The sequence below is a fragment of the Fusarium proliferatum genome, assembly GCF_900067095.1.
Source record: "Fusarium proliferatum ET1 genome assembly, contig: FPRO_scaffold012, whole genome shotgun sequence".
Classification (NCBI taxonomy): Eukaryota; Fungi; Ascomycota; class Sordariomycetes; order Hypocreales; family Nectriaceae; genus Fusarium; species Fusarium proliferatum.
Window position 1 is genome coordinate 369,502 of NW_022194801.1, and position 22,147 is coordinate 391,648.

The window sequence follows — 22,147 nt, forward strand, 5'->3', positions numbered from 1 at the left end:
CATGAGCTCCCTCAAATTTGTAGTGTCCTCACTTGAGGCCATTGCCTCGTCCAAGGATGCTCAGCGCAACAAGCAATTGGCCGATTCTACTACCAAAGCACTTGACGCCATCAAAGAACAGGACCAGCTTCCTGATCCCGAGATCGTTTTCGCTCCTCTACAGCTAGCCTCACGGTCCACAAATGTCCAGCTTACTACGACCGCACTCGATTGCATCGGCAAGCTCATCTCATACTCGTACTTTTCCGTTCCAAGTAACCCCCCCGAGGGAACCGAAGAGGGTGCCGAACCTGTCCCTCCCCTGATCGAGCGAGCGATTGATACGATATGCAATTGCTTCCAAGGCGAAACGACTGCTGTTGAGATCCAGCTTCAGATTGTCAAGTCCCTACTTGCCGCCGTTCTCAATGATAAAATCGTCGTTCATGGCGCTGGTCTCCTCAAGGCCGTCCGCCAAGTGTATAATGTCTTTTTGTTGTCGCGGAGCACGGCCAACCAGCAGGTTGCTCAAGGGACCTTGACCCAGATGGTCGGTACCGTTTTTGAACGAGTCAAGACGAGATTACATATGAAGGAGGCTCGCCTGAACCTGGAGCATCTCAAGCATGGAGCCAGCAATGCCACGTTCGACCAGGCCGATACCCCCAACGGTGCCAATGACAGTAACGACCGCGACGAATCACCATCTGAGCACTCCGAAGCTGTGAATGCATCGACCGAACCTCCCGAGAGTGGCGCCAAGCTTACATTGAAAGATCTCGAGCATCGCAAGAGCTTCGATGACTCGAACCTGGGCGACGGTCCTACCATGGTAACGAGACTTCAACCCGAGCGCAGGGAAACAGGTACCCCGGTCTCTGATCAGGCTGGCCAGGAGTCTTCACCTCCGGAGGATGGCGAGGTGTTGGACGCCGAGGACGAGGTCTACATCCGTGATGCTTACCTCGTCTTTCGATCCTTTTGCAACCTGTCAACCAAGGTTCTGCCACCTGACCAGCTTTACGACGTCCGTGGCCAGCCAATGCGCTCCAAACTCATTTCTCTTCACCTCATTCACACCCTTCTTAACAACAACATTGCAGTTTTCACCTCTCCCTTTTGTACTATCAAGAATTCAAAAAGCGGCGAGCCTACGAGTTTTCTTCAGGCTATCAAGTTCTATCTTTGTCTGAGTATAACCCGCAACGGTGCCAGCTCTGTGGACCGAATATTCAGTGTTAGCAGCGAGATCTTCTGGCTGATGATCAAATATATGCGCGCCGACTTCAAGGTAAGACTGATACACGCGCATAAAAGATGAGATGACTTACAAGGATGACAGAAAGAAATCGAGGTATTCTTGAATGAAATCTACTTAGCACTGCTTGCGCGAAGGACTGCGCCTCTTTCTCAAAAGTTGCAGTTTGTTACAATTCTGAACAGATTATGCGCTGATCCTAAAGCGCTTGTTGAAATTTACCTTAATTACGACTGTGATCAGACAGTCGATAATATTTACCAAACTATCATCGAAGACCTATCAAAGTTTTCCACTACTCCGCTTACTATTACTACAATCAACGAACAAGTCTATGAAGAGATGCGACTGAAGACAACACCTGCGAGCGAGTGGCAGCTCAAGGCAACACTCCCGCCCCCTCTGACCGTTGCTCATATTGCTCCTCATCAGGAAGCCGAACCTGACTATCCTAAAGAGTATGCAATCAAGCGCCTATCTATCGAAGCTTTAGTTGAGACTTTACGATCAATGGTGAACTGGTCGGCACCTATACGAGGTGATCCAGAACCTCCACGTTCCGAAAACCACGATCCCAAGGGTTCTCTGGATCTTCGACCGTCAATTGATCCAAGCATCAATGACAGCATCTCTCGTGTCGAAACTCCTCTACCACCATCAACCCCTATATTGGAGGATGACCCGGATCAGTTGGAGAAGGAAAAAGCAAGGAAGACGGCGCTGATGAAAGGTATTAACCAATTCAATTTCAAGCCGAAGAAGGGTATCCAGATGCTTCTGCGTGATGGTTTCATCCCAAGCGACAGCCCGAAGGATATTGCTGAATTCTTGATAAAGGAGGACAAGCTCGATAAGGCCCAAATCGGCGAGTACCTGGGTGAAGGTGATCAAAAGAACATTGACATCATGCACGCATTTGTCGATACCATGGAGTTTGCCAAGAGAAGATTTGTTGATTCTTTGCGCCAATTCCTCCAATCCTTCCGCCTGCCCGGTGAAGCTCAGAAGATCGATCGATTCATGCTGAAATTTGCGGAACGTTACGTTCTCGGAAACCCAAATGCCTTTGCTAATGCAGACACTGCATACGTGCTGGCCTATTCAGTCATCTTGCTCAACACTGACTTGCATAGCGTCAAGATCGCCAAGCGCATGAGCAAGGAGGAATTTATCAAGAACAACCGCGGTATTAACGACAATGCTGATTTACCCGATGACTATCTCCTCGGCATCTATGACGAAATCGCCGCCAACGAGATCGTCCTGAAGAGTGAACGTGACGCTGCCGCAGCGGCTGGCAATACTCCCGCCCCATCAACCGGTATCGCTGCTGGTCTTGGTCAAGCTCTCTCTAACGTGGGCCGTGATTTGCAGCGTGAGGCCTATATGCAACAATCTGAGGAAATTGCTCTGCGTTCTGAGCAGCTCTTCAAGGATCTGTTCAAGAGCCAACGCCGCAAAGCTGGCACAAAGTACATACTTGCAACGTCGTTCAAACATGTCAGCCCCATGTTTAACGTCACCTGGATGTCAATCTTCTCTACACTCTCAAGCCAGATCCAGAAGTCTCACAATCTTGAAGTCAACAAGCTGTGTCTAGAGGGTATGAAGCTCGCCACTCAAATTGCTTGCCTCTTTGATCTATCTACACCCAGGGAAGCTTTCATGTCGGCCTTGAAAAACACAACGAACTTGAACAACCCACAAGAAATGTTAGCCAAGAATATTGAGGCACTCAAGGTCGTTCTCGAGCTAGGACAGACTGAGGGCAACGTCCTTCGTGAGTCATGGAAGGACATCTTAATGTGTATCAGCCAGCTCGATCGACTTCAACTCATCTCCGGTGGAGTCGACGAGAGTGCTGTACCTGATGTGTCCAAAGCTCGTTTCCTGCCACCGCAGAGGTCAGAGACCTCTGATTCTCGCTCTTCATCAAACTCCAAGAAAACCACACGAGCCAGAGCAGGAACTGCATCCAAGGGCTTCTCCACCGAGATTGCCCTGGAGAGTCGGTCAGATGAGGTGATTCGCAGCGTCGACCGCATCTTCACCAATACAGCAACGCTTACCGGCGAGTCCATGGTTTACTTTGCCAGAGCTTTGACAGAAGTCAGTTGGGATGAGATCAAGGTGTCCGGTTCCAACGACTCACCTCGTACATACAGCTTGCAAAAGATTGTCGAAATCAGCTATTACAACATGAACCGTGTGAGATTCGAATGGAGCAACATTTGGGAGGTTTTTGGTGAGCACTTCAACCGTGTTGGATGCCACAATAACATGAACATTGTGTTCTTCGCTCTCGATTCTCTACGCCAGCTGTCAATGAGATTCATGGAGATCGAAGAGCTGGCTGGTTTTAAGTTCCAGAAAGATTTCCTGAAGCCTTTTGAGCATGTCCTTGCCAACTCACACAATGTGACTGTCAAAGATATGGTTCTCAGATGTCTGATACAAATGATTCAGGCCCGTGGAGATAATATCCGATCAGGCTGGCGGACCATGTTTGGTGTTTTCACAGTTGCTGCTCGTGACCCTCATGAGAGCATTGTCACTTTGGCCTACGAAAACGTCAACCAGGTGTACAAAACCAAGTTTGGAGTCGTCATTTCCCAGGGCGCCTTTACCGATCTGATCGTATGCTTGACGGAGTTCTCCAAGAACCTCAAGTTTCAGAAGAAGAGCTTGGCAGCATTGGAACTATTGAAATCTCTGATTCCTACTATGCTCAAGACACCCGAATGTCCATTGTCGCAAAAATACAACAATATCCCGCCTCCAGATGGAGCCATACAGAATTCCGAAAAGCGATCCAGATCAAACACATCTGTTGAGGAGGGTTACTGGTTCCCTGTTCTCTTCGCCTTCCATGACGTTCTCATGACTGGAGAAGACTTGGAAGTGCGATCAAATGCTTTGGAATACTTCTTTGAGACTCTGCTCAAGTATGGTGGCACTTTCCCGTCAGAGTTCTGGGATATTCTGTGGCGCCAACAACTCTATCCTATTTTCATGGTGTTGAGGTCTCGGCCAGAGATGTCTAATGTCCTCAACCATGAAGAATTGTCAGTATGGCTATCGACCACTATGATCCAGGCTCTGCGGAACATGATCACTCTCTTCACACATTACTTCGATGCCCTGGAATACATGTTGGACAGATTCCTGGAGCTCCTGGCGCTTTGTATCTGTCAGGAGAATGACACAATTTCGCGAATCGGAAGCAATTGCCTTCAACAGCTGATCCTCAAGAATGTGACCAAGTTCAAGCCCGAACATTGGAATAAGCTTGTTGGTGCTTTCGTCGAGCTCTTTGAGCGAACTACCGCGTACCAACTCTTCACTGCCACTGCAATCAACAACACGGCTTCCATATCACCGCCACCAAATGGCCTCGAGTTCTCGTCAACTGCTTCGGCAACCACGCCTATGGATGAGACATCCCTCAAAATCAACGGCAAAGAGGAGTTGGAAGATGATCACAGTGTTCCACCCCCGTCAGCTGAAGATGAGCTCCAGACACCGACGGCTGACGCTCCCCATATCGCCCTCGAAGAGTTTAAACCATCTTCCAACCTTCAGCAACAGCCTGTAGTGGTTACAGCGGCTCGAAGACGATTCTTCAACCGAATTATCTCTCGTTGTGTGTTGCAGCTCTTGATGATCGAAACGGTCAATGAGTTGTTCAGCAACGACACTGTCTACGCACATATTCCCTCCGCAGAGCTTCTTCGACTCATGACTCTACTCAAGCGGTCTTTCCAGTTTGCCCGCCGCTTTAACGAGGACAAGGAATTGCGCATGCGACTCTGGCGTGAAGGTTTCATGAAGCAGCCTCCCAACCTTCTGAAGCAAGAGAGTGGCTCGGCAGCCACTTACATCTCTATTCTGTTCCGTATGTTTGCAGATAATGCGCCTGAGCGACTGGAGAGCCGGCCTGCTGTGGAGGACGCGTTAGTGCCCCTTTGCAAGGATATTGTTCACGGATACACTACTCTCGAAGAGGAGAGCCAGCATCGCAATATCGTTGCATGGCGGCCCGTAGTCGTCGATGTTTTAGAAGGCTTTGTCACATTCCCTGAGGATGCTTTCAAGAAACACATCCCCGATTTCTATCCTCTCGCGGTTGAACTTCTCACCAAGGACCTTACCGCAGATTTGCGATCATCACTCCTCCTAGTCCTGCGACGAGTTGGAGAGGTTGGCCTGGGTATCGAGGGCATGACACAAGCGAGACAACGGCGAGACAGCGAAGTCAGCAGAGCCACGGCAGAACCGGTTAGCGACCGAGAGGCGGACGCAAGGAGAATGCTTTAGGATGAGCGCCCTCCACGGTTATTGACGGCGAGGAGAAGCAGGGCGTTGGATGGATTATTAGAGAATGTTGGTTTTCATGACGTTGTTCTAGATGCCCCGGGCTATCCCATGCGGCGATAGGCCGGCCTGGGAATTTGTATTATGAATTGTATCGGGATGTGACAATATACATGTATGTATTCAAACCCATCCCATCAGTGCTGGCCATTATTTGATTGTGGGCATTAAGAGCTTAGAATAACTCGGCAATTTAATACTAAATTTAGTACAAGATTAACCTAAAGTTAAGGCAAGTATTTCATTATACAGTGTATGAAATCTACCCTACAAACGTAAGGAGATAAAAGTTTGATATCTTTTTATTGATATGTTGATCTCCAGTACTTAGGTAGGACAACTGGCCTCTCCTTACTTCTATATTCTTTCTTTCTTTTGTTCCTAAGCTCCGTCGAGATCAAACTGCACCTAGTCGAGGATTCGACTGATGTAACTAGCCAATGGTTCTGCCTCCTCCTGTATGGTCCGATCTGGAAGCGTCCTCAACACCTGCTTCAGTTCCTGATCTTGTGAAGTCGCCGCCTTGACAACATTTCGCACAATAGCATCCTTATCCGCCGAATCTCCTGCAATTCTCATGATGCTCACGAATGATTCGTAAAAAACGATGAGAGTTTGATGCATGAGCACATCGCTTGTGTCCACCATGTTCAGTGCTGCCCATTGAAGTAGTCCATGCCCGATGAACTCATCGGCGTACTCGGGAAGAGGGAACAGGTCTGGGAATGGGGATATGGCCATGGCACGTGGATGAAGCGCAGTAAGACGGGGAATGAGTCGAAGAAGGCGATCTTGAGCAAAAGTTGCTTGGCGGTTGATGATCGCAGGACGGCATAGTGAGACGATGAGTTCGAGGTAATGGCGATCCCATATCACAAGACGCCAGAGACTGGCGTGGCCAGGAATACGGCGCTTGATGAGCTGTGTTTCTGGTGGGCTGGTACCATTCACGCCGTTGGACATGGTTGTTTCAGGAATGATGTCGCAATCCGTCTCTAGCAAACTGCCCAGCACTCTAGTAGATCGTCCACCGACATCTGCATCTGGAGAGCTCAGCCATATCCGAAGGAGCTCCTCGACGACCTCTGGCAACGAAGCCAGGCAATCAACCTCTGCAGGACTGGAGGCAGCCTTCTGAATGATGTTGAGAGCAAGTAAATTTGCCCCAGGAAGCGGTGATTGGAGAGCAGAAACAAGAGACTCTGCACCGCCGAGCGATAGACACTGTGTGAAGGAGAAGGGAGAAAGAAGCTTGGTGGTCAGAGAGAAGACGACGCTGAGGCTTGTAGGATCTTGAGTGGTGGTCTTGAGGAGAGACATAAGCGGAGGGAGTAGAGTTGGCTGAATGATGGGGATGTTTGAAGCTGTAGTCAGTCAGCGCCTAGAGCATCTGAGTTGTGGATGATTCTTTACGTGTGAGTTGAAGCTCAACATCGTCAAAGAGCTTGTTATTCAGTGGTGCCGATTCATTTCCTGGCTCATGAAGTTCAGTGAGATGTGCCAGTAATTCTGCCAGGCCAGTGACAAGAGCGCTGTCGCTGTTCTGGGGCACGACTCGCTCAGACATATTTTCTTTGTATGGTGTCAATGAATACACAGCGAGGTTGGCAAGGGTTGATTGTCGTTGTAGTTAAATGTCCGTGTAGGTGATTGCAATGGATGTAAGCTGCAAGCTCACTGGGGGGTACGTAGTCTAGGGAGCCTAAAGGGAACACCACGTAACATATCGACCGCTGAGAGATGCGTCTAGAATTTCTGTGGCTGCAAATCGAGGTGCAAACACTGAATGTACTGCAAATACATTTATGTTTTCATCCTCTAGCATAGTTGCTTCTGTAGAATAAAATGCAGTCATGCTCGTCAACTACATACATACAATCATCAACGGCTGCTCAGCGGGGCATCGTCATGGCGGAGAAATTCCGCCCTCTCTTTTTTCTGCCCAGCGCATTCTTCTAGAACTTAACTTACACCCCGCAAAAAATCATTCTGCGTCGAACCTCAATCACGAATAGTAACGTCAGCTCTATCGCTACAATCACAGTCAGCCCTACCCGACCCGCTATATAAACATCCCCTCGGCCTTTGAATCGGCTCTGAAACCTCGATAGAACCACCACATTCCACGCGCGCACTCCAATGTCTCGAGGTGGTCGAGGAGGTGGCCGCGGTGGACGCGGCGGCGGTAGAGGTGGAAGGCCTAATGTGCCCTGGGACACAGGCGATGAACCTGATGCGAGACCATCTGAGCTATTTCCCGTATGTCCTTGTCTTCTGTGCTCTATCTCTATCTCAAAGCCCAAGAAATGTGACTCAGTGTGACACATCGCTGACTTGCAAACAGCCATACCTCGTCCCTACTCCCCGAGAACTCGCCTCGCACGAAAAAGCAGCTGTACAACATTATCTTCTACTACGGCATCAAGTCCACGCCTCTCCTCTATACACGTCCAAACGCACAGCTCTCAACGATCCAACAGCACCCCGGAAACACTACGGCCAGGCACAGAAGAATGCCCGCTTCGGCATCAAGAGCAAGGCCTCCTTAGACCCCTTTACAGCCGTGCCTACCTACTCCCATAAGTTCGTTCGCGAGGAGCGTGCTCTTCCAGATTGGTCCAACCGTCCAGTGTGTCGCGAGCTCTTCCCCATGGAACTCTACGAAACCATCGACGCTGCATCTGCCAACGACGGTGGCCTTCCCGGCGGTTTCAAGCGCCGGAAGTTGGAGCTCAGTAGCGTTAGCGCGCTTCCTAGTGCCGAGGAAGCTTTTGGTATGGGAGGTGATGGCGAAGACGAGATGCAGGGCCGTAATCTCCTTGAGCGGTTACAGGCGCTCAAGGAGGAAGAAGGCGACGAAGCTGGCGATCTTGAGGATGAAGAAGGCATGGAAGAGGAAGAGCAGGATGAAGTTTACGACGACGAAGATGCGGGCGATTATGACGCCGAGAATTACTTTGATGGTGGTGACGAGTTTGACGACTATGGCGATGATGGCGGTGATGGAGAAGGGACTTACTAGTTGGTCGCCAAATGCTTTCACAAGGATAACAAAAAAGAGTATTTTGGAGAGGGCACAGCGATCATTTGTATATGTATATATATATATATCACGGCATAGCATTGGTTTGATACCCAAGTCCGCGATCTTCGTGGTCGTGGCAAATAATGAACTTGACATATTTGGATCAACCCTGCGATGTTGGTCTCGTATCCCTATGAAGCTCGAAGCATTGAAATGTCTAAGAGAATTTGGGTATCTTCAGATATTCCTCGAACTTCCCCCTTCGGTTCTCAGTGACATCAGCAGCTTTTTCTTTTGTCGAGTAATATTCATACATGTCGTAAGGTTGTATCCTCACTAAATATTCTGCTACAGTTGACAACCCCGTATCCCTCGCTTCGCCCAAATAATGCTTCTATGGCCCTTTGTCTTCAAACATGAAACGGACTCTTGCAATGTCCAACAGACTGGTATTACCGCAGCGCATCCCTCTCCTTATCATTTATGCCGCCGTCCTCTACGCATTCATGCCCATGGCGTACACTCCACTGTCCACAATCCCAGCCTGGAGGCGCGATAGCCGTTCTCGAGTGTCGGCAATCTGTCCGGCCTGGGCAACAATCGCGCTTCCCGTATCCCTGAGTGCCAATAAAACCTCGTTCAGTTGATCCTGGACCACTAAGCTGCCTGCGCTACGGTCCCGTAGAGCTCGGATCTGCTCATAAAGGCCGTTCTCGACACCAGGCATATCTCGCTCAATATCGCCGCGATATTCATCGAGACGAGCCTTGTACTTTTCAATATCGTCACAAATACGGTTGAAGTAGGTGATCAGATCTTGGGCATCCGCATGTGTCGAAGCAGCATCTGCACCCCCGGAATCAGCAGCTGGAGCCTGGCTGGCGAAAAGACCTGTTTGGTGATAGTGTGTTGGGAGTTTGAGGTTATCGGCGCCTCGGAAGCATAGTCGGGCATCAGCGGCGTTCTTTCGGGTCTGGTCCTGGAGAGCCTTGACGGTCTGAATATCGTTGTTAAGGGCAACTTGAACAGTTCGGAACTTTGACTCGACAAACTTTACGTCTAAGCCCAGTTGCTCAATATCCTTCTCGTGTTGGGGCATGAACTCGCCAATCTCGTCTCGCATCTTGATAACTCGTTGTATACCCAAGTCCAGCAACGCAATTTCGTCTTGTACGGGCTTAGCGAGGTCATCGAAGCGGGTACGGGGACGGATGCTGTCGTAGTTGATTTGAACGGCTGAGACTTGGTTTGTGGATTGGCCTAGTGTGTTGTTCTGCTGAGGCTGTGTTTGGCCACTGCTGAAAATTAGTGACTGTCATGACAAGGAGCTCCAAGTAACTCACAACAGACTGGTACCTGTAGCGGGCTTCGCCTGAGATTGGCCGAAAAGCCCTCCTGTGTTGCTTTGTGTATTTGTTGCTGTGGATTGGCCGAACAGACCTGTGCCTGTTTGTTGAGGCTGCTGAGTTTGATTTTGGGCAGATTGGCCGAAGAGGCTGGTGCCAGTTGTTGTAGGTTGCGCAGTGGTTCCTAAATTTCCCCAGTGAGCTCCTGGTATTTGCGGCGTCTAACCAAACAGAGCAGTTCCAATCTGCTACTGACCTTGTTGTTGGGTGTTGTTGGTGGCAGTGTTGCCAAAGAGCCCAGTGCCTGTGCCCTGCGTCTGTTGAGTGTTTGTTGCGCCGGCAGCGCCAAAGAGACCACCGCCAGCTGCGGGCGTAGTTGTGGTCGCTGTCGTCGACTGTCCAAATAGACCGCCTGTTGCAGGCTTTTGCGCAGCGTTGCCAAAGAGAGACATGGTTCCAGTTGCGCCTGGCGCTGTTGTTGTGTTGGCGGTGGGCGTAGAGGTGGTAGAAGAACCGAAGAGACTACCAGCAGCGGAGGGCTTAGAAGCGGCGGTTCCGCTATAGAATTGATTGAGTGCGCCGGTTAGCAAGAAGAGGCCGACGAGGTTGTAGAGGAGAGGAATGTAACGAGCTGAGTTAGGATGGGTAGTGCTGAGTTAGGTGGATATGATGGATGGTGAATGATTGCTTTGTTAGAGGGTGGAGCTTACAAGGCGTTAGCAGCACCAGTGTTGATGCTTAAACCACCTGCTGGGCCGCTTGCTGAACGGATCAATGACATACTAAGGGGGGGGGAAAAGCCCTTTGATTGAATGCGACAGTGGCTACAAAGTTAATTTCACGCGATCTGCCCGTGTTTTGACGCCGCGACACGACAAAAAAGTCTCCAAGCTTCTTGGAGAATATGGCGCTTGGACCATTTTGGCATTCGGTGAGGCTCGGTGAGGCTCCCCGGAGCTACGGTGAGTCGACTCCCGGAGAAATGCGGCGCCGAGTGACCAATAGCTGCTTTATTGTGAGAGCTTGAGCTTGACGTCTTTGTACTTACATACAACTCTCGATATTGACCAATTCTAGTCGCAACTACTTAATTTTACACTTGCCAACCTCTTATTTCCAGAATCGCAAAGATGGATATCGACGACGATGATGATTTTTATGTGCCAGATGAGCCAAAGACCGAGACCGCAGCTCCAGAGGATAAGAAGCCAAAAGCAGATGATTTAGAAGAAGGCGAAGAAGAGGACGAGGGTGCTGCTATGGATGAGGATGATGACTCTGATGAGGATGACTCGGTATGCGATCTGTGCGACCCGTCTAATACACAGCAACTGACAAAAGTTTCTTAGGACATCGACATCATCACAGAGCGCAAAGATGGCACAAAACCAGCACCACCACAGTACGCTATACCTTCAAACGCCGGTTCTCAACGTTACTAACCAACTTTTCCAATTTCAGACAGTCCAAATATAGTGACATTCGAAACATCCCCCAAAGAACAGCTTCAAGCGATTTGCCAACACAACCTGCGCCAGCACGGAAGGACTCCGAATCACGACCATCGGTTAACGTTGCTGCGCCAAGCGCCGACAAGACATCTGCTGCAGCATCTAAATCAACAATCGACGTGAACGTAAACCCGATTCACCCTGGGACGGGCAAGCCTATCACCCAGGTCAATATTGACGAAGGTTAATAACACGGCCGATTGTTGTCGCGCAAATGCTAACGTGAGCAATTCAAGACCTCCCAGACAGCGACAAGCCATGGCGGAAACCCGGCACCGATATCAGCGACTACTTCAACTACGGCTTCGATGAGTTTACATGGGCGCTTTACGCTTCCAAGCAAGAGACCGTTCGGGGAGAATTCGGAGCCGATGTCTTTGCCCAAAACAACAAGAAGATGATGGAAGACTTCAACATGATGATGATGGGGGGCATGGGTATGCCAGGAGCCGGCAACGCGGGTGCTCAGCAAGGGGGAATGCCTGGTGGAATGGACGGTATGCCTCCTGAAATGCAAGCCATGATGCAGCAGATGATGGCATCAGGTATGGACCCGAGCCAAATGGATCCCAGTCAGATGAACGCCATGTTCTCTGGTATGCAAAATGCTGGAGGAGCGGGTGCACAAGGAGCACAGGGTGGCCAAGGGGGTAACTTTGGCGGTGGTTTCGGTGGCAATCAAGGTGGTTTTGGGTATGATCAAAACATGTCTGGGGGCGGAGGCGGAGGCGGCGGCCGGGGAGGATTTGGGGGTCGCGGACGTCGTGGGAGATGGTAATTGCCTCTCTCCGAAGCCGCCCCTTTCTGAATTTCCACAGACCAAAACTAATGGGCTTTGTCAATTTGTTAATGGGAGAACCTGGCGTTGGGGCATTTTGCCGATAGGCATGGGACCTTGATAGATTGGCTCTCTTCACGAGCCACCCAGAAGGACGAGTTATCACTGAGTGTAGGCTTGAATACACGTCTTGGACTTGTCTCTGTACCTGCAGATTATACCCAAAAAACTAGAAAGAAACTAGCTAAGCCTCACTTCAACGATCTTTGCTGGCTCTGTCTTTCCATCCACAGGCACTGCATTTGCCCCAGAAGTCGAAATGTACAGAACTCCCTCGTCCTCACCAAACACGCATGCTGTTGAGCCTGCAACATCAAAGGTCTTTGCTTCGCCCGCCACCACCACAGCCTTTCCGCCAGTAGCGGGGATTCGTACTACCGTGTTGGATATGTTGGTGCACACGTACATGGTCCCATCGCGAGCTAGAGCGAAATCATCCGCGACAAGTCCCGGGGCAAGCGTTTCAATGGGACCTTCAGCCTGGACTTGTTGCGTAACGGGTACACGGTATACACAGAAACGGCTTGTCGTTGTGTAATATACGTAAGTTTGCTCTGCGAAACGATGGACTTTGATACCATTAAGGCCAACTTGAAAAGGGGCATCAGCTGGAATTGTAAATGTGTCGTCTTCCAGGGTAACATTGTATGATCCTGTGGCAACACTGAGCTTGTATACTTTGCCATAGAGGCAATCTGTGATGAGTGCAGTGTTTTCATCCCATGTAGCTATGCCGTTGATCATGCCAATCTCAGGCATATCGGCTATCTTAGTCACCTTTGCCTGTTCGCCAGCGAGATCCGCGACCCAGATACTCCATGATCCTGGCTTGGACTTGGCACCTCCGAGCATGTCAAATGAGCCTGCAGCGACTGCAAAGACATCAGGTTTGAGACAGCAGATGCCCGTGAGTGCCGGGTTCGGGATGTCATCTGGGAGGAGGACGCGTAGGATCTTGGAACCAGTTGATTTCTCAGGATCAATCTCCCAGACCTCGGGGACATCAAGTCGAGTTGCCAAGATAGTTCCCCTTGGTCTGAGACTGATGTTTTCAAACCACGTTGGCTGGGAGTTGAGTTGGAAAATAGTTCGAGTATTGGACATATTTTGAGTTTTATGTCGCGAACAGCTTCTCGAAGTTCTAGCTCGTTCAGTCTGTCGTGTCTTTAAATATTGAGTTGCTGCATGTCACAATTAACTTTGCTTATTTGCTGGGTAAGAAGGTTGCCACATGTCTTATTATACAGTCAGCCCAAGTAAGACCTACGCGTAAGATGCAGGATTGATCACCATCGGTGGATATCAATTAACAATGATAGGAATATTTCCTTCAGGAGTCAACATAGCTTCCATAGTAATGAAGCCGGATATCGTTTGAAGAGCAGAGGACTATTACAGGCATGATGCATATGTATAGACTTCCATTCATAATGAGCCTTGACAATCACGGCAAATGGGTTCTTCCCCAGGTCTATATTTACAGTTAATTGTTGCTACTCTCCTTCCTCAGACCAGTCAAGGAAACTCAAATTGTGATACTCCGGATGGCGAGAATCTGACATAAAATGGATCTGGAAGGATTTGCAAGCTCTCGTTGCTGACCCAAATCATTTGTATGGCCAAGAAACTACGTGTCTTGCAACCCTTGGTGAGTGGTTTAGTCCGAATGCTCGTTATCTGTGATGAAATTGAATCCCTGTTTGATGACTAGATAGATGGCATGGAGTTTGAAGACAGGATGATATTTAACAGATCCACTGACCATCCAGCGTATACATGTATTGGTTCAAACCAAAGAGTATCTCATTGTCCTGGTGTCGATAAACGGCTCAGTTTATACATCACTTGTCCTGAATAGATCATCACAATTCATTCTGCAGGTTGGTAAATCTCTATAGGGCTCACAGCGAGCAATCCTCTTCCTACTAATCTAAGCGAATCTCAGTCTCTGAGTGAATCTGAAGTTCTGCTCACACCAAGCTTCAAGTTCCTTTCCATCAAAACGAGCTGAACCAGCCTCGTACACCACATCCCCATCGTTAAAGACACAGACATAGGACTTTCCATCAGCCACATTCAATCCCAGCGCATTGATAGAGACCTCCTGGTACTGCTTCTGACGTAAAACCGGCTCCAGGTTGGAATATTGACCCTTGAGATCGAATCTGAAGCGAGAATCCCGATACTGCGCAACCCAAGCGTCACCAACACCAAGCCAAAGACTGTTTACCGCAGATCGAACGGCGTCAGATGTCACTTGTAAGCCTTGACGGACAACGTCATGAGGGAGCTCCCATTTCTCAGTTCCATCGTCTACACGAGTGTAGAAAGTCTTATTAGGACCGAGGTATAGGAATGATGGCCGTTCGACATCATGTTCTGTGTAAAGATCTGCGATCTCCCCATAATCCTCAAGCTCAGAACTGTCTGCTTTTGGTGGTCAGTCAAGTCAATTGCAACAAAAGGGATACCACTTGCTTTTTGCGGCAATATTTCCTTCAGTATAACGACGACACTGGAAGAAGTGAGGATCGGGACCAAGAATGATGTATGTAGTCTTGTCCAGCCCCTTTCGATGATCAAAGTCAAGCTTTGGCTGACCTCCCATCCCTCTGTGAACTCGTCTTCCTCGCATGTCAGCAGTTATGATACTTTCAGTCTGTTGACTCACCCGTAACTTCTCGCTGGGCCACTGAAGAAGTAGCTCTCTCCTGCGAGGCTTACCGTGGCAGTTTCATGCGAGAAGTCTTCTCGCTGTGTTGGCCGACCGATAGAGGTACCGGGAATAGAATAGCTAGAGGACATCTTGTAAGGTTGTTACCCAGTAACTGAGTTGCAAGCCGGCTGGAACATCATGGGGAAATAGCCAGTATTTATAGACTTGCCGTGGTAGATATGCTAGTAAATATTATTGCCGTTGATTGCGGGCACCTACTGCTTTTCTTGTTTCATGAGGCTAGAGAATGGCTTTGCTACAGTCACAATGGTACTACAAGCGGCCTGTCAGACTCAAACGAGTTGTGAAAGGACCGACTGTGTCTGAATAGGGGCATATCGTGGGCGTCTTGATTTGGCGAGGTATCTCGTGTTTGCCGAGTGCATTTGCACGCCATAACTCCATTAACGCGTTGCAAACATTTCCTAAACTGGTCCATTCGATCTTTGTGATGTGATTATATTTGTTTTTGATTTTCTGTAGCAAGGAAGAATCGGCTTCCAGGGGGTATCGATGCAAACACACTCCTATACGCTGGGTATCTGTAACACATAGTTGTGCTCAAACCACCACCTCGCCGCCCAACCTGTTTTCGTTATCATAAAGAGGCGTTTCGAAAGATCTGCACTAGCTAGAGTCTCCGGATGGCTCCATGCCCACGTGTGTATAGTCAACAAACATGAAATTCTGGTTATGTCCCCAATCAAGCATTACCAATCTTGTACCTCAGGTAGGTATAAACTTCTGCGAATCCTTCTCTTGCTGGGCAAAAGATTGCGAGAAAGCTGCCAAACCGGCAACAATGCCAGCGGCCATGAAAAGAACCGAAATGATAGCCCAGATGACACCCCAGCACTGCGATGAGCCACCATATCGTTTTGCAAAAACACTCGCATCGGACTCGTTGACTTTGCGCAGGATCAAGTCGTCGCAAATATCCCACACGCTGTACAAGGAAGACATGACGCCAATGAATAGGACGACGAAGCGCAGCGCTTGGGCGTGTTCGATGAACCAGCAAGCGATGAGAAGCGCAACGGCGAGCAGAACAGTCACGATGGTAAGCCAATCACGCTTCCCCCACCAGAGCGTTAGCAGGAAGCAAACGCCGAGCACAATACTCGCGATTTTGCTGGCGACGATGTTGAATCCGCAGAAGATGAGTAGTGCGCCAATGATAGAAGAACCGAGATAACCAGCGGGAAGCGTCAGGGCTTGACTGCCGCCGTAGAAGTGCGTCACGCCACCTTCGTTCGGATCAAGACTGATTGACTTGACACGGCCACCTGTGAGGAGAGCAATAAAGGCGTGACCGAACTCGTGAAAGGCGATGACTAGCATCTGCGCATGTCAGTAGCCGACCTGGTGATTGTTTGGTTTTAGGGTACATACTTTGAAGGGCCAGAGGACCATGCGGACGTAGGGAACGTTCCATAGGATAGCTATAACCACAACATAGACACCGATGATGCCCAATGTGACTTGCTGAGTGTGAGTAGGGTTCTGAAGGTCGCGTCTGGCCAGGGTGTTGATGGTGTTTTCCGCTGCATATCCCAAAGCCAGCGATGAAGGATCCGGGTGCGGAGCCATGTTGATATCTTTGACGGTTTGAGACTCGTTATCGAACCGGGTTTACGGGTGAGAACCTAATTGCGACTGATTGAGGGAACCTATTGGGCAGTGGTGTTTACTCGAATCGCAAAGTCAATAAACGAAAGAGACGATTTTGAAGCAATGAGAAGCGAGTAAAGTCAGGGTGTGATTGTTAAAAGACAGATTTTTATTGAGCCAAGTTCCCCTCCATTGATTGACATTTGGCAGCAGACGCCTCGTAAGCCGCCGCTTCACGGCTTCTCTTGGCTTGAATTCAATTCCTTGGTGTTGACGCGGCATTCCGGGGCGGAGCTGAAACAGCGCCTCGCTCTAGAATGTGGCTGGAAATGGCCGCCATTGGCTGGTATTAATAGGGGACCGGGTTGCTAGGGAACACCCTGGAAATGCTCCATTAAAACTTTGACTTGACGACGTCATCTGCCTTTGAGAGAGGCACACGACCATAAATCAAGACGATCAAGGGTCCTTTCAGAAGTCGGCGATTAATGTTTATTTATTCGCGGACAATTGGACCCCTGTTTCTATTTTCTTTCTACAATTGATTCTAGACTAGGCCCGAGTCACGCTAGAATTATGCTATAAGAAAAAGGCTACTCAACTTGGTGATATCTTCCTGAGCATCAGGTATATCCAATGATCTCATTCATGGGAGACCGCTCCTTTGACGCGCGCTTCATGATACGTGTAGGTACACAATACAGTGACCAGCTATCAAGTCTCTGATCATGGCATTGTTCTTGAAGAGGTCTGTACAATGATCATGGCCATCATGACAATGGTAGGTAGCGGCAAGCAGTACCAGTCTCTAATTGTGAACTTGCCCATTTAGCTAGCACTCATCTTTGTCGCCAGAAGGGAAAAAAAACCATCAACATGAAGCTTCCAACTCCTTCTATTGCCCCATCTATGACTGCCAACAGTCCCAGTTCTGTGGACCCAGATAACGAACCAACAACCAGGATTTGTGCAAAAAAAAAAACACATTGTCATGATACCGCAGAGCAAGGACCTTGCTGACCTCAATCGATAACTCAGCTAAGCGGCCCTACTAAACAGAAAATACCACATTAAAAGCCATGGCATCCGCACCACAGATCCCACCCATACCGATCTTCCCAGGCATCTTCCAAACCACACACAGCGCCTTGGCCTTTACGATGGCCTCCGATTTCGAGAAACAGAGCTACTGGCACAAGCGCTTCTCGTCCGAAAAAGCCTTCGAATGGCTTCTTCCGTCGGCTGATTTCATGCCGCTGGTCAAGCCCGTTCTCGACCGGCTTAACCCGGCCACGGCCCGCATCCTCCACATCGGCTTCGGGACAAGCGACCTGCAGAATCATTTCCGGTCACGGGGCTTCCGCGATATTCTCAACGTCGACTATGAACCACTCGCTATTGACCGGGGTCGCGATCTCGAAGAGCAAGTTTTTGGAGACATTCAAATGCGATATGATGTGCAAGACGCTACGCAGCTAGATCTGTGCGAGAAGTTTGATCTTATTGTTGACAAGAGTACGGTTGATGCGATTTCATGTGGTGGAGAGATGGCGCTGCGGCGGATGGCTGCTGGTATCAATCGTTGTCTTGCAGATGGTGGCGTTTGGATCTCGTTCAGCTATTCAGCCTACCGATTTGACCTGGATGACTTGCCGTTTGACGTTGAGGTCCTTGCCAAAGTCTTGACCCAGAAAACGTTGCCGAATGATCCAGATATATATCACTGGTGTTATCTCCTTCGGCCGAAACCAGATACAGCTCCGGGTTCACCTACAAGTACGGACGACAGCCCTGCGGGAGAAGGCTGAGGCGATAGTGTGCTTTCCAAACGAAAAATGACTATATAATGTATTGCACAGATGGAGTTCTGCTGTATAGAATGCTCAACTTGAACCTGATGATGCGCCAGCTGGCTGGATAGTTCTCTTGCGTCCTTAATTGGACAATTCGCAGTTCTCAGACCTTCTTCCCGGTAAATGGATAGTATTGGTAATGAAATTAATTAAGACTTGATACCATTTTTCGAAATGCTTATAAACTAGTTTACTAAGAGTTCGACTGAACTTCTTCCGACTTGTAGTTTTTCTTGGTAGACATGAAGAAAGAAGCAGGCTCTCAGACTGCATATCTAAAACTCTCTCGCGTATTTACGTGTTAGGTCTAATGCTGGGATACTGAGACCTGGATACCACTTCTAAGTTCAATTGTTTAGGTGTGCTGAAGTCAGGTACGTGTATGTATCGAGAGCTATTTAGGCCGAGAAGAAGGCCGCTGAAGCACCATAGGGAGGTTTGTTTAACCTAGGGCTTTATTCTTCCTGCAATCTGAAATTTTGCTATATCTGGATGACTTCTGGGCAACATAACGAGCCGCAGGTGAGCTTCCAGATCCGACACGCTTATAAGGCGATCTGAACAACATAATAAAATCGGTGGCCGGATTAATTCTTCCACCAGATACTCTTTCTCAAAGAGTCTATTCGAGACAAGACCCAATCATCGCTAGGTAGGTCCTAGGATATGCTCCAGATTGGGAAACCTTCTCAAACGTGCTCATTCCGTGCCAAGACCACAGGCATTCCCAGCTCAACGGTCTCAATCAGCATAAACGAGCCTATCAGGCCATTGATGACAGACACTTACACTTAAGAGAGCATGCATTTGTTAGCTAAAGAGCGGGATGGTGGCATTAAATCTGAGTTAATTTTATGCTTATCGTGACTACCTGCAGAAGCAGACACCACCAACATGAACAATGTCGATCCTGAGAGGGGTCGACAAACTTCAGGTCAAGAGTTTAATCACTCCCAAGAAAATGAAAGAACTTTCCTTATATTAAAGCTTGACTCATTCTGATCTGACTTTGTGCTTCTTCAGAGCTGAACCTTGGGCATCCTAGTTATCCCAGCCAGTTCACAGAAACCAGACCCAGATCATCTATTCCCCTCCACTTCAAAATGAGCAAGATAGGCCCCTAGAGCCAAGACAAAACTTGCTCACTGTGGCGTGTTATCACCCCAGCTCACATCTACTCGCAAAGACTTAAGATTCTCGATGCCCACCTCTGTGTACCTAAACTGTAGGATCATGTCCCAATAGCTATGTCTCCATCAAAGCGAGTGGCTCTAGCAGCCCTCCTAGCACTATGTGCCACTGGCATCCAAGCCGATGGGACAGGCCTCATTGGCTGGGGAAAGACAATGTATAACCCAACATGCTCCTTCGCCTGTCGACAAGTTATCCGAAAACAACAACTCTCCTGTACTCCAACTGAGTCGGCCGAAAATCATGGGACAGCGCATAATCCCGTCACAACACCGCCCGATTGTTTTGTGGAAAACCATGTCTTTCTTAAGACTATGGCTCTTTGCATAGACACATACTGTCCCCTCGCAGGGAATCCTTCTATGAGTCTAATCAAAGACTATTGGGCATCGCACCTTGGAACAGGAACTATTGGAAAATATGACTATGTCCCGGTCATGTCATATGAAGATGCTTTGAGTGCCGCCAGGGAAGACGAATTGATGGCTTCCCATAACACAAATTCGACGTCTGGCCACAAGAGTGGTAGCCACCATAAAAAGAGAACTGCTCTTTTCCCGCGCCATGGTGGCCACGATACATCTTCTCACGAAGGTCTAGTAACCTTCAATGTGTCGAGTCCCTTGCCCGTTACTGCTGGCGGAACTGATCCCCTTAACGGGACCAGCTTCATCGGCCCTGAGGACTGGCAACTCCAGTATAACTATCTCTATGACTTTGAGGCCAACGAGGCTGGCCATACAACGGTGACTCTCACCATCACTCTCGTGGCCATCTTCCTCCCGGCGGTCCTCTCACTGTTGAGATTCATACCTGGCCTGACTAAGAGCCGAGGATGGGCTTACTGGCAATCATTTTTGGTAGTCCCAGCGGTGTTTGGCAAGCGGCATCGTGAGCCAACTGCCGCTGGCAATGTTCCCAACAGTGGACAAGCACTCTATATCGCCTTAATCAGCATTCTTAACATCCTACTCTGGCTCGGACCATATACGGTCCATCAACCTCAGGCTGGTTTTGCCTCCCTCAAGATGCAGACAATCAGCGTCGTTGGTAACCGAGCAGGTGACATGGCAATGGGTAACGTTGTGGCATTGTTCCTATTTTCAGCTCGCAACAATATTCTTCTTTATTTCACGGACTGGAGCCATAGTACATATCTCCTGCTGCATAGATGGCTTGGATACTGGGCTATCTTCCATACAATCGTTCACTCTGCCATGCTCCTAGCAAACTATGTCATCCAAGGCACCTACGAAGAAGAGCTGGTGCGCGAGTACTGGATCTGGGGTATTGTAGGAACAGTGGCAGTGTGTGCGATAGTACCCTGCTCGCTGCTACCAGTCAGGCAGAAGATGTACGAGTTCTTCCTTGGCTCGCACATAATATTAGCCCTCCTATTCATTATTGGATACTACTACCATATCTGGTATCTTTATGAGTACAATTGGGGCTACGAGATCTTTGCATTCATGGCTGGAGGTATTTGGGGTCTCGAACATATCGTTCGACTAGTTCGCATGGCTTGGCAAGGTAATCGAAAAGCGACCATCTCGACCATTTCAGATGTCGACGGAGAATACATCCGAATCGAGATTGATGGAAAGCCTCTGGAAAGTGGTGTTGCGTATCTTGCTTTCCCTACACTTTCGTGGCGTTTCTGGGAGACTCACCCCTTTTCCGTCGCACATTCTGGCTTGTTGACTAGTGAGAACAGCCATCGGCCATTGACAACTGGTGCCAAAGAAGAAAGTGTGGCAGTCTCACCTAGTTCTGAGACAGATCCTGAAAAGGCTGTTAATATCAATCAGAACACTTCTATTGTTAGCGCAACTGAGGGGAGATCTACCATCTTCTATGCTCGGGTCCGAACGGGCATGACCAAGAAACTCGCATCACGGGTATCTGGGCAGCAGTCTGAAGCACTTCAACTCTGGGTGATCGTCGAAGGACCCTACCATCATTCTGGCGATGTTTCACCTCAACTTTCACACTGCAAAGATCTTTTGGTTATTGCAGGAGGTGTTGGCATCACAGCCTGTCTCCCGTATCTTCGACAAGGCGCTTCAGGCAATACAAAGCTTTTCTGGTCGAGCCGCAAGAAAGGTCTAGTTACAGCCCTAACACCAGCTCTTGCTGATCTGCCAAGGAGTGTACAGGTCGAAACGGTTGTGGGGGAGCGTTTGGATCTTAGGGGCATCTTGACCCAAGAACTGATTGGAGCGCCAGACGATGGTGCGCTGGCGATTGTCATGTGTGGACCTCCCAGTATGGCTGATGAAGTTCGTAGAGACATTGTTGAGATTGTGAGGAGCAACGCCTTATGCCGCGCCTATGTGCTCTTGGATGAGGCTTATTCTTGGTAGTTCTAGTGGCGGTATGTCACTCAATCAAACAATCAAGATGACGATCTGCCCACTTCACGTAACTTGTACACTAAATGGTCCT

The 22,147-nt window shown here is 49.0% G+C and overlaps 10 protein-coding genes across 10 annotated transcripts; 5 read left to right on the top strand and 5 right to left on the bottom strand.

Annotated features, from left to right (window-relative positions):
- Nucleotide 1: 1 nt before the first annotated feature.
- FPRO_13224 (uncharacterized protein) lies at nucleotides 2-5,554 on the top strand (the record flags this gene model as incomplete). The annotated part of the gene is made up of 2 exons (XM_031222653.1): nucleotides 2-1,270; nucleotides 1,322-5,554. The coding sequence occupies 2 exons, from the start codon at nucleotides 2-4 to the stop codon at nucleotides 5,552-5,554; spliced, it is 5,502 nt and encodes a 1,833-aa protein (XP_031088091.1).
- A 465-nt stretch (nucleotides 5,555-6,019) lies between these two features.
- Nucleotides 6,020-7,178, bottom strand: FPRO_13225 (uncharacterized protein; the record flags this gene model as incomplete). The annotated part of the gene is made up of 2 exons (XM_031222654.1): nucleotides 6,020-6,975; nucleotides 7,025-7,178. The coding sequence occupies 2 exons, from the start codon at nucleotides 7,176-7,178 to the stop codon at nucleotides 6,020-6,022; spliced, it is 1,110 nt and encodes a 369-aa protein (XP_031088092.1).
- Nucleotides 7,179-7,750: 572 nt separating this feature from the next.
- FPRO_13226 (uncharacterized protein) lies at nucleotides 7,751-8,633 on the top strand (the record flags this gene model as incomplete). Its single annotated transcript, XM_031222655.1, has 2 exons — nucleotides 7,751-7,870; nucleotides 7,956-8,633. 2 exons carry the CDS (start codon nucleotides 7,751-7,753, stop codon nucleotides 8,631-8,633), a joined length of 798 nt encoding a protein of 265 aa, XP_031088093.1.
- Nucleotides 8,634-9,132: 499 nt separating this feature from the next.
- On the bottom strand, nucleotides 9,133-10,763 carry FPRO_13227 (uncharacterized protein; the record flags this gene model as incomplete). Its single annotated transcript, XM_031222656.1, has 4 exons — nucleotides 9,133-9,931; nucleotides 9,980-10,166; nucleotides 10,239-10,540; nucleotides 10,693-10,763. 4 exons carry the CDS (start codon nucleotides 10,761-10,763, stop codon nucleotides 9,133-9,135), a joined length of 1,359 nt encoding a protein of 452 aa, XP_031088094.1.
- Nucleotides 10,764-11,112: 349 nt separating this feature from the next.
- FPRO_13228 (uncharacterized protein) lies at nucleotides 11,113-12,271 on the top strand (the record flags this gene model as incomplete). The annotated part of the gene is made up of 4 exons (XM_031222657.1): nucleotides 11,113-11,277; nucleotides 11,332-11,384; nucleotides 11,444-11,676; nucleotides 11,730-12,271. The coding sequence occupies 4 exons, from the start codon at nucleotides 11,113-11,115 to the stop codon at nucleotides 12,269-12,271; spliced, it is 993 nt and encodes a 330-aa protein (XP_031088095.1).
- Nucleotides 12,272-12,511: 240 nt separating this feature from the next.
- FPRO_13229 (uncharacterized protein) lies at nucleotides 12,512-13,435 on the bottom strand (the record flags this gene model as incomplete). Its single annotated transcript, XM_031222659.1, has 1 exon — nucleotides 12,512-13,435. One exon carries the CDS (start codon nucleotides 13,433-13,435, stop codon nucleotides 12,512-12,514), a length of 924 nt encoding a protein of 307 aa, XP_031088096.1.
- An 826-nt stretch (nucleotides 13,436-14,261) lies between these two features.
- FPRO_13230 (uncharacterized protein) lies at nucleotides 14,262-15,136 on the bottom strand (the record flags this gene model as incomplete). Its single annotated transcript, XM_031222660.1, has 3 exons — nucleotides 14,262-14,754; nucleotides 14,803-14,955; nucleotides 15,003-15,136. The coding sequence occupies 3 exons, from the start codon at nucleotides 15,134-15,136 to the stop codon at nucleotides 14,262-14,264; spliced, it is 780 nt and encodes a 259-aa protein (XP_031088097.1).
- A 637-nt stretch (nucleotides 15,137-15,773) lies between these two features.
- FPRO_13231 (uncharacterized protein) lies at nucleotides 15,774-16,637 on the bottom strand (the record flags this gene model as incomplete). The annotated part of the gene is made up of 2 exons (XM_031222661.1): nucleotides 15,774-16,388; nucleotides 16,440-16,637. The coding sequence occupies 2 exons, from the start codon at nucleotides 16,635-16,637 to the stop codon at nucleotides 15,774-15,776; spliced, it is 813 nt and encodes a 270-aa protein (XP_031088098.1).
- A 1,100-nt stretch (nucleotides 16,638-17,737) lies between these two features.
- On the top strand, nucleotides 17,738-18,466 carry FPRO_13232 (uncharacterized protein; the record flags this gene model as incomplete). Its single annotated transcript, XM_031222662.1, has 1 exon — nucleotides 17,738-18,466. One exon carries the CDS (start codon nucleotides 17,738-17,740, stop codon nucleotides 18,464-18,466), a length of 729 nt encoding a protein of 242 aa, XP_031088099.1.
- A 1,292-nt stretch (nucleotides 18,467-19,758) lies between these two features.
- Nucleotides 19,759-22,065, top strand: FPRO_13233 (uncharacterized protein; the record flags this gene model as incomplete). The annotated part of the gene is made up of 1 exon (XM_031222663.1): nucleotides 19,759-22,065. One exon carries the CDS (start codon nucleotides 19,759-19,761, stop codon nucleotides 22,063-22,065), a length of 2,307 nt encoding a protein of 768 aa, XP_031088100.1.
- Nucleotides 22,066-22,147: the final 82 nt, after the last annotated feature.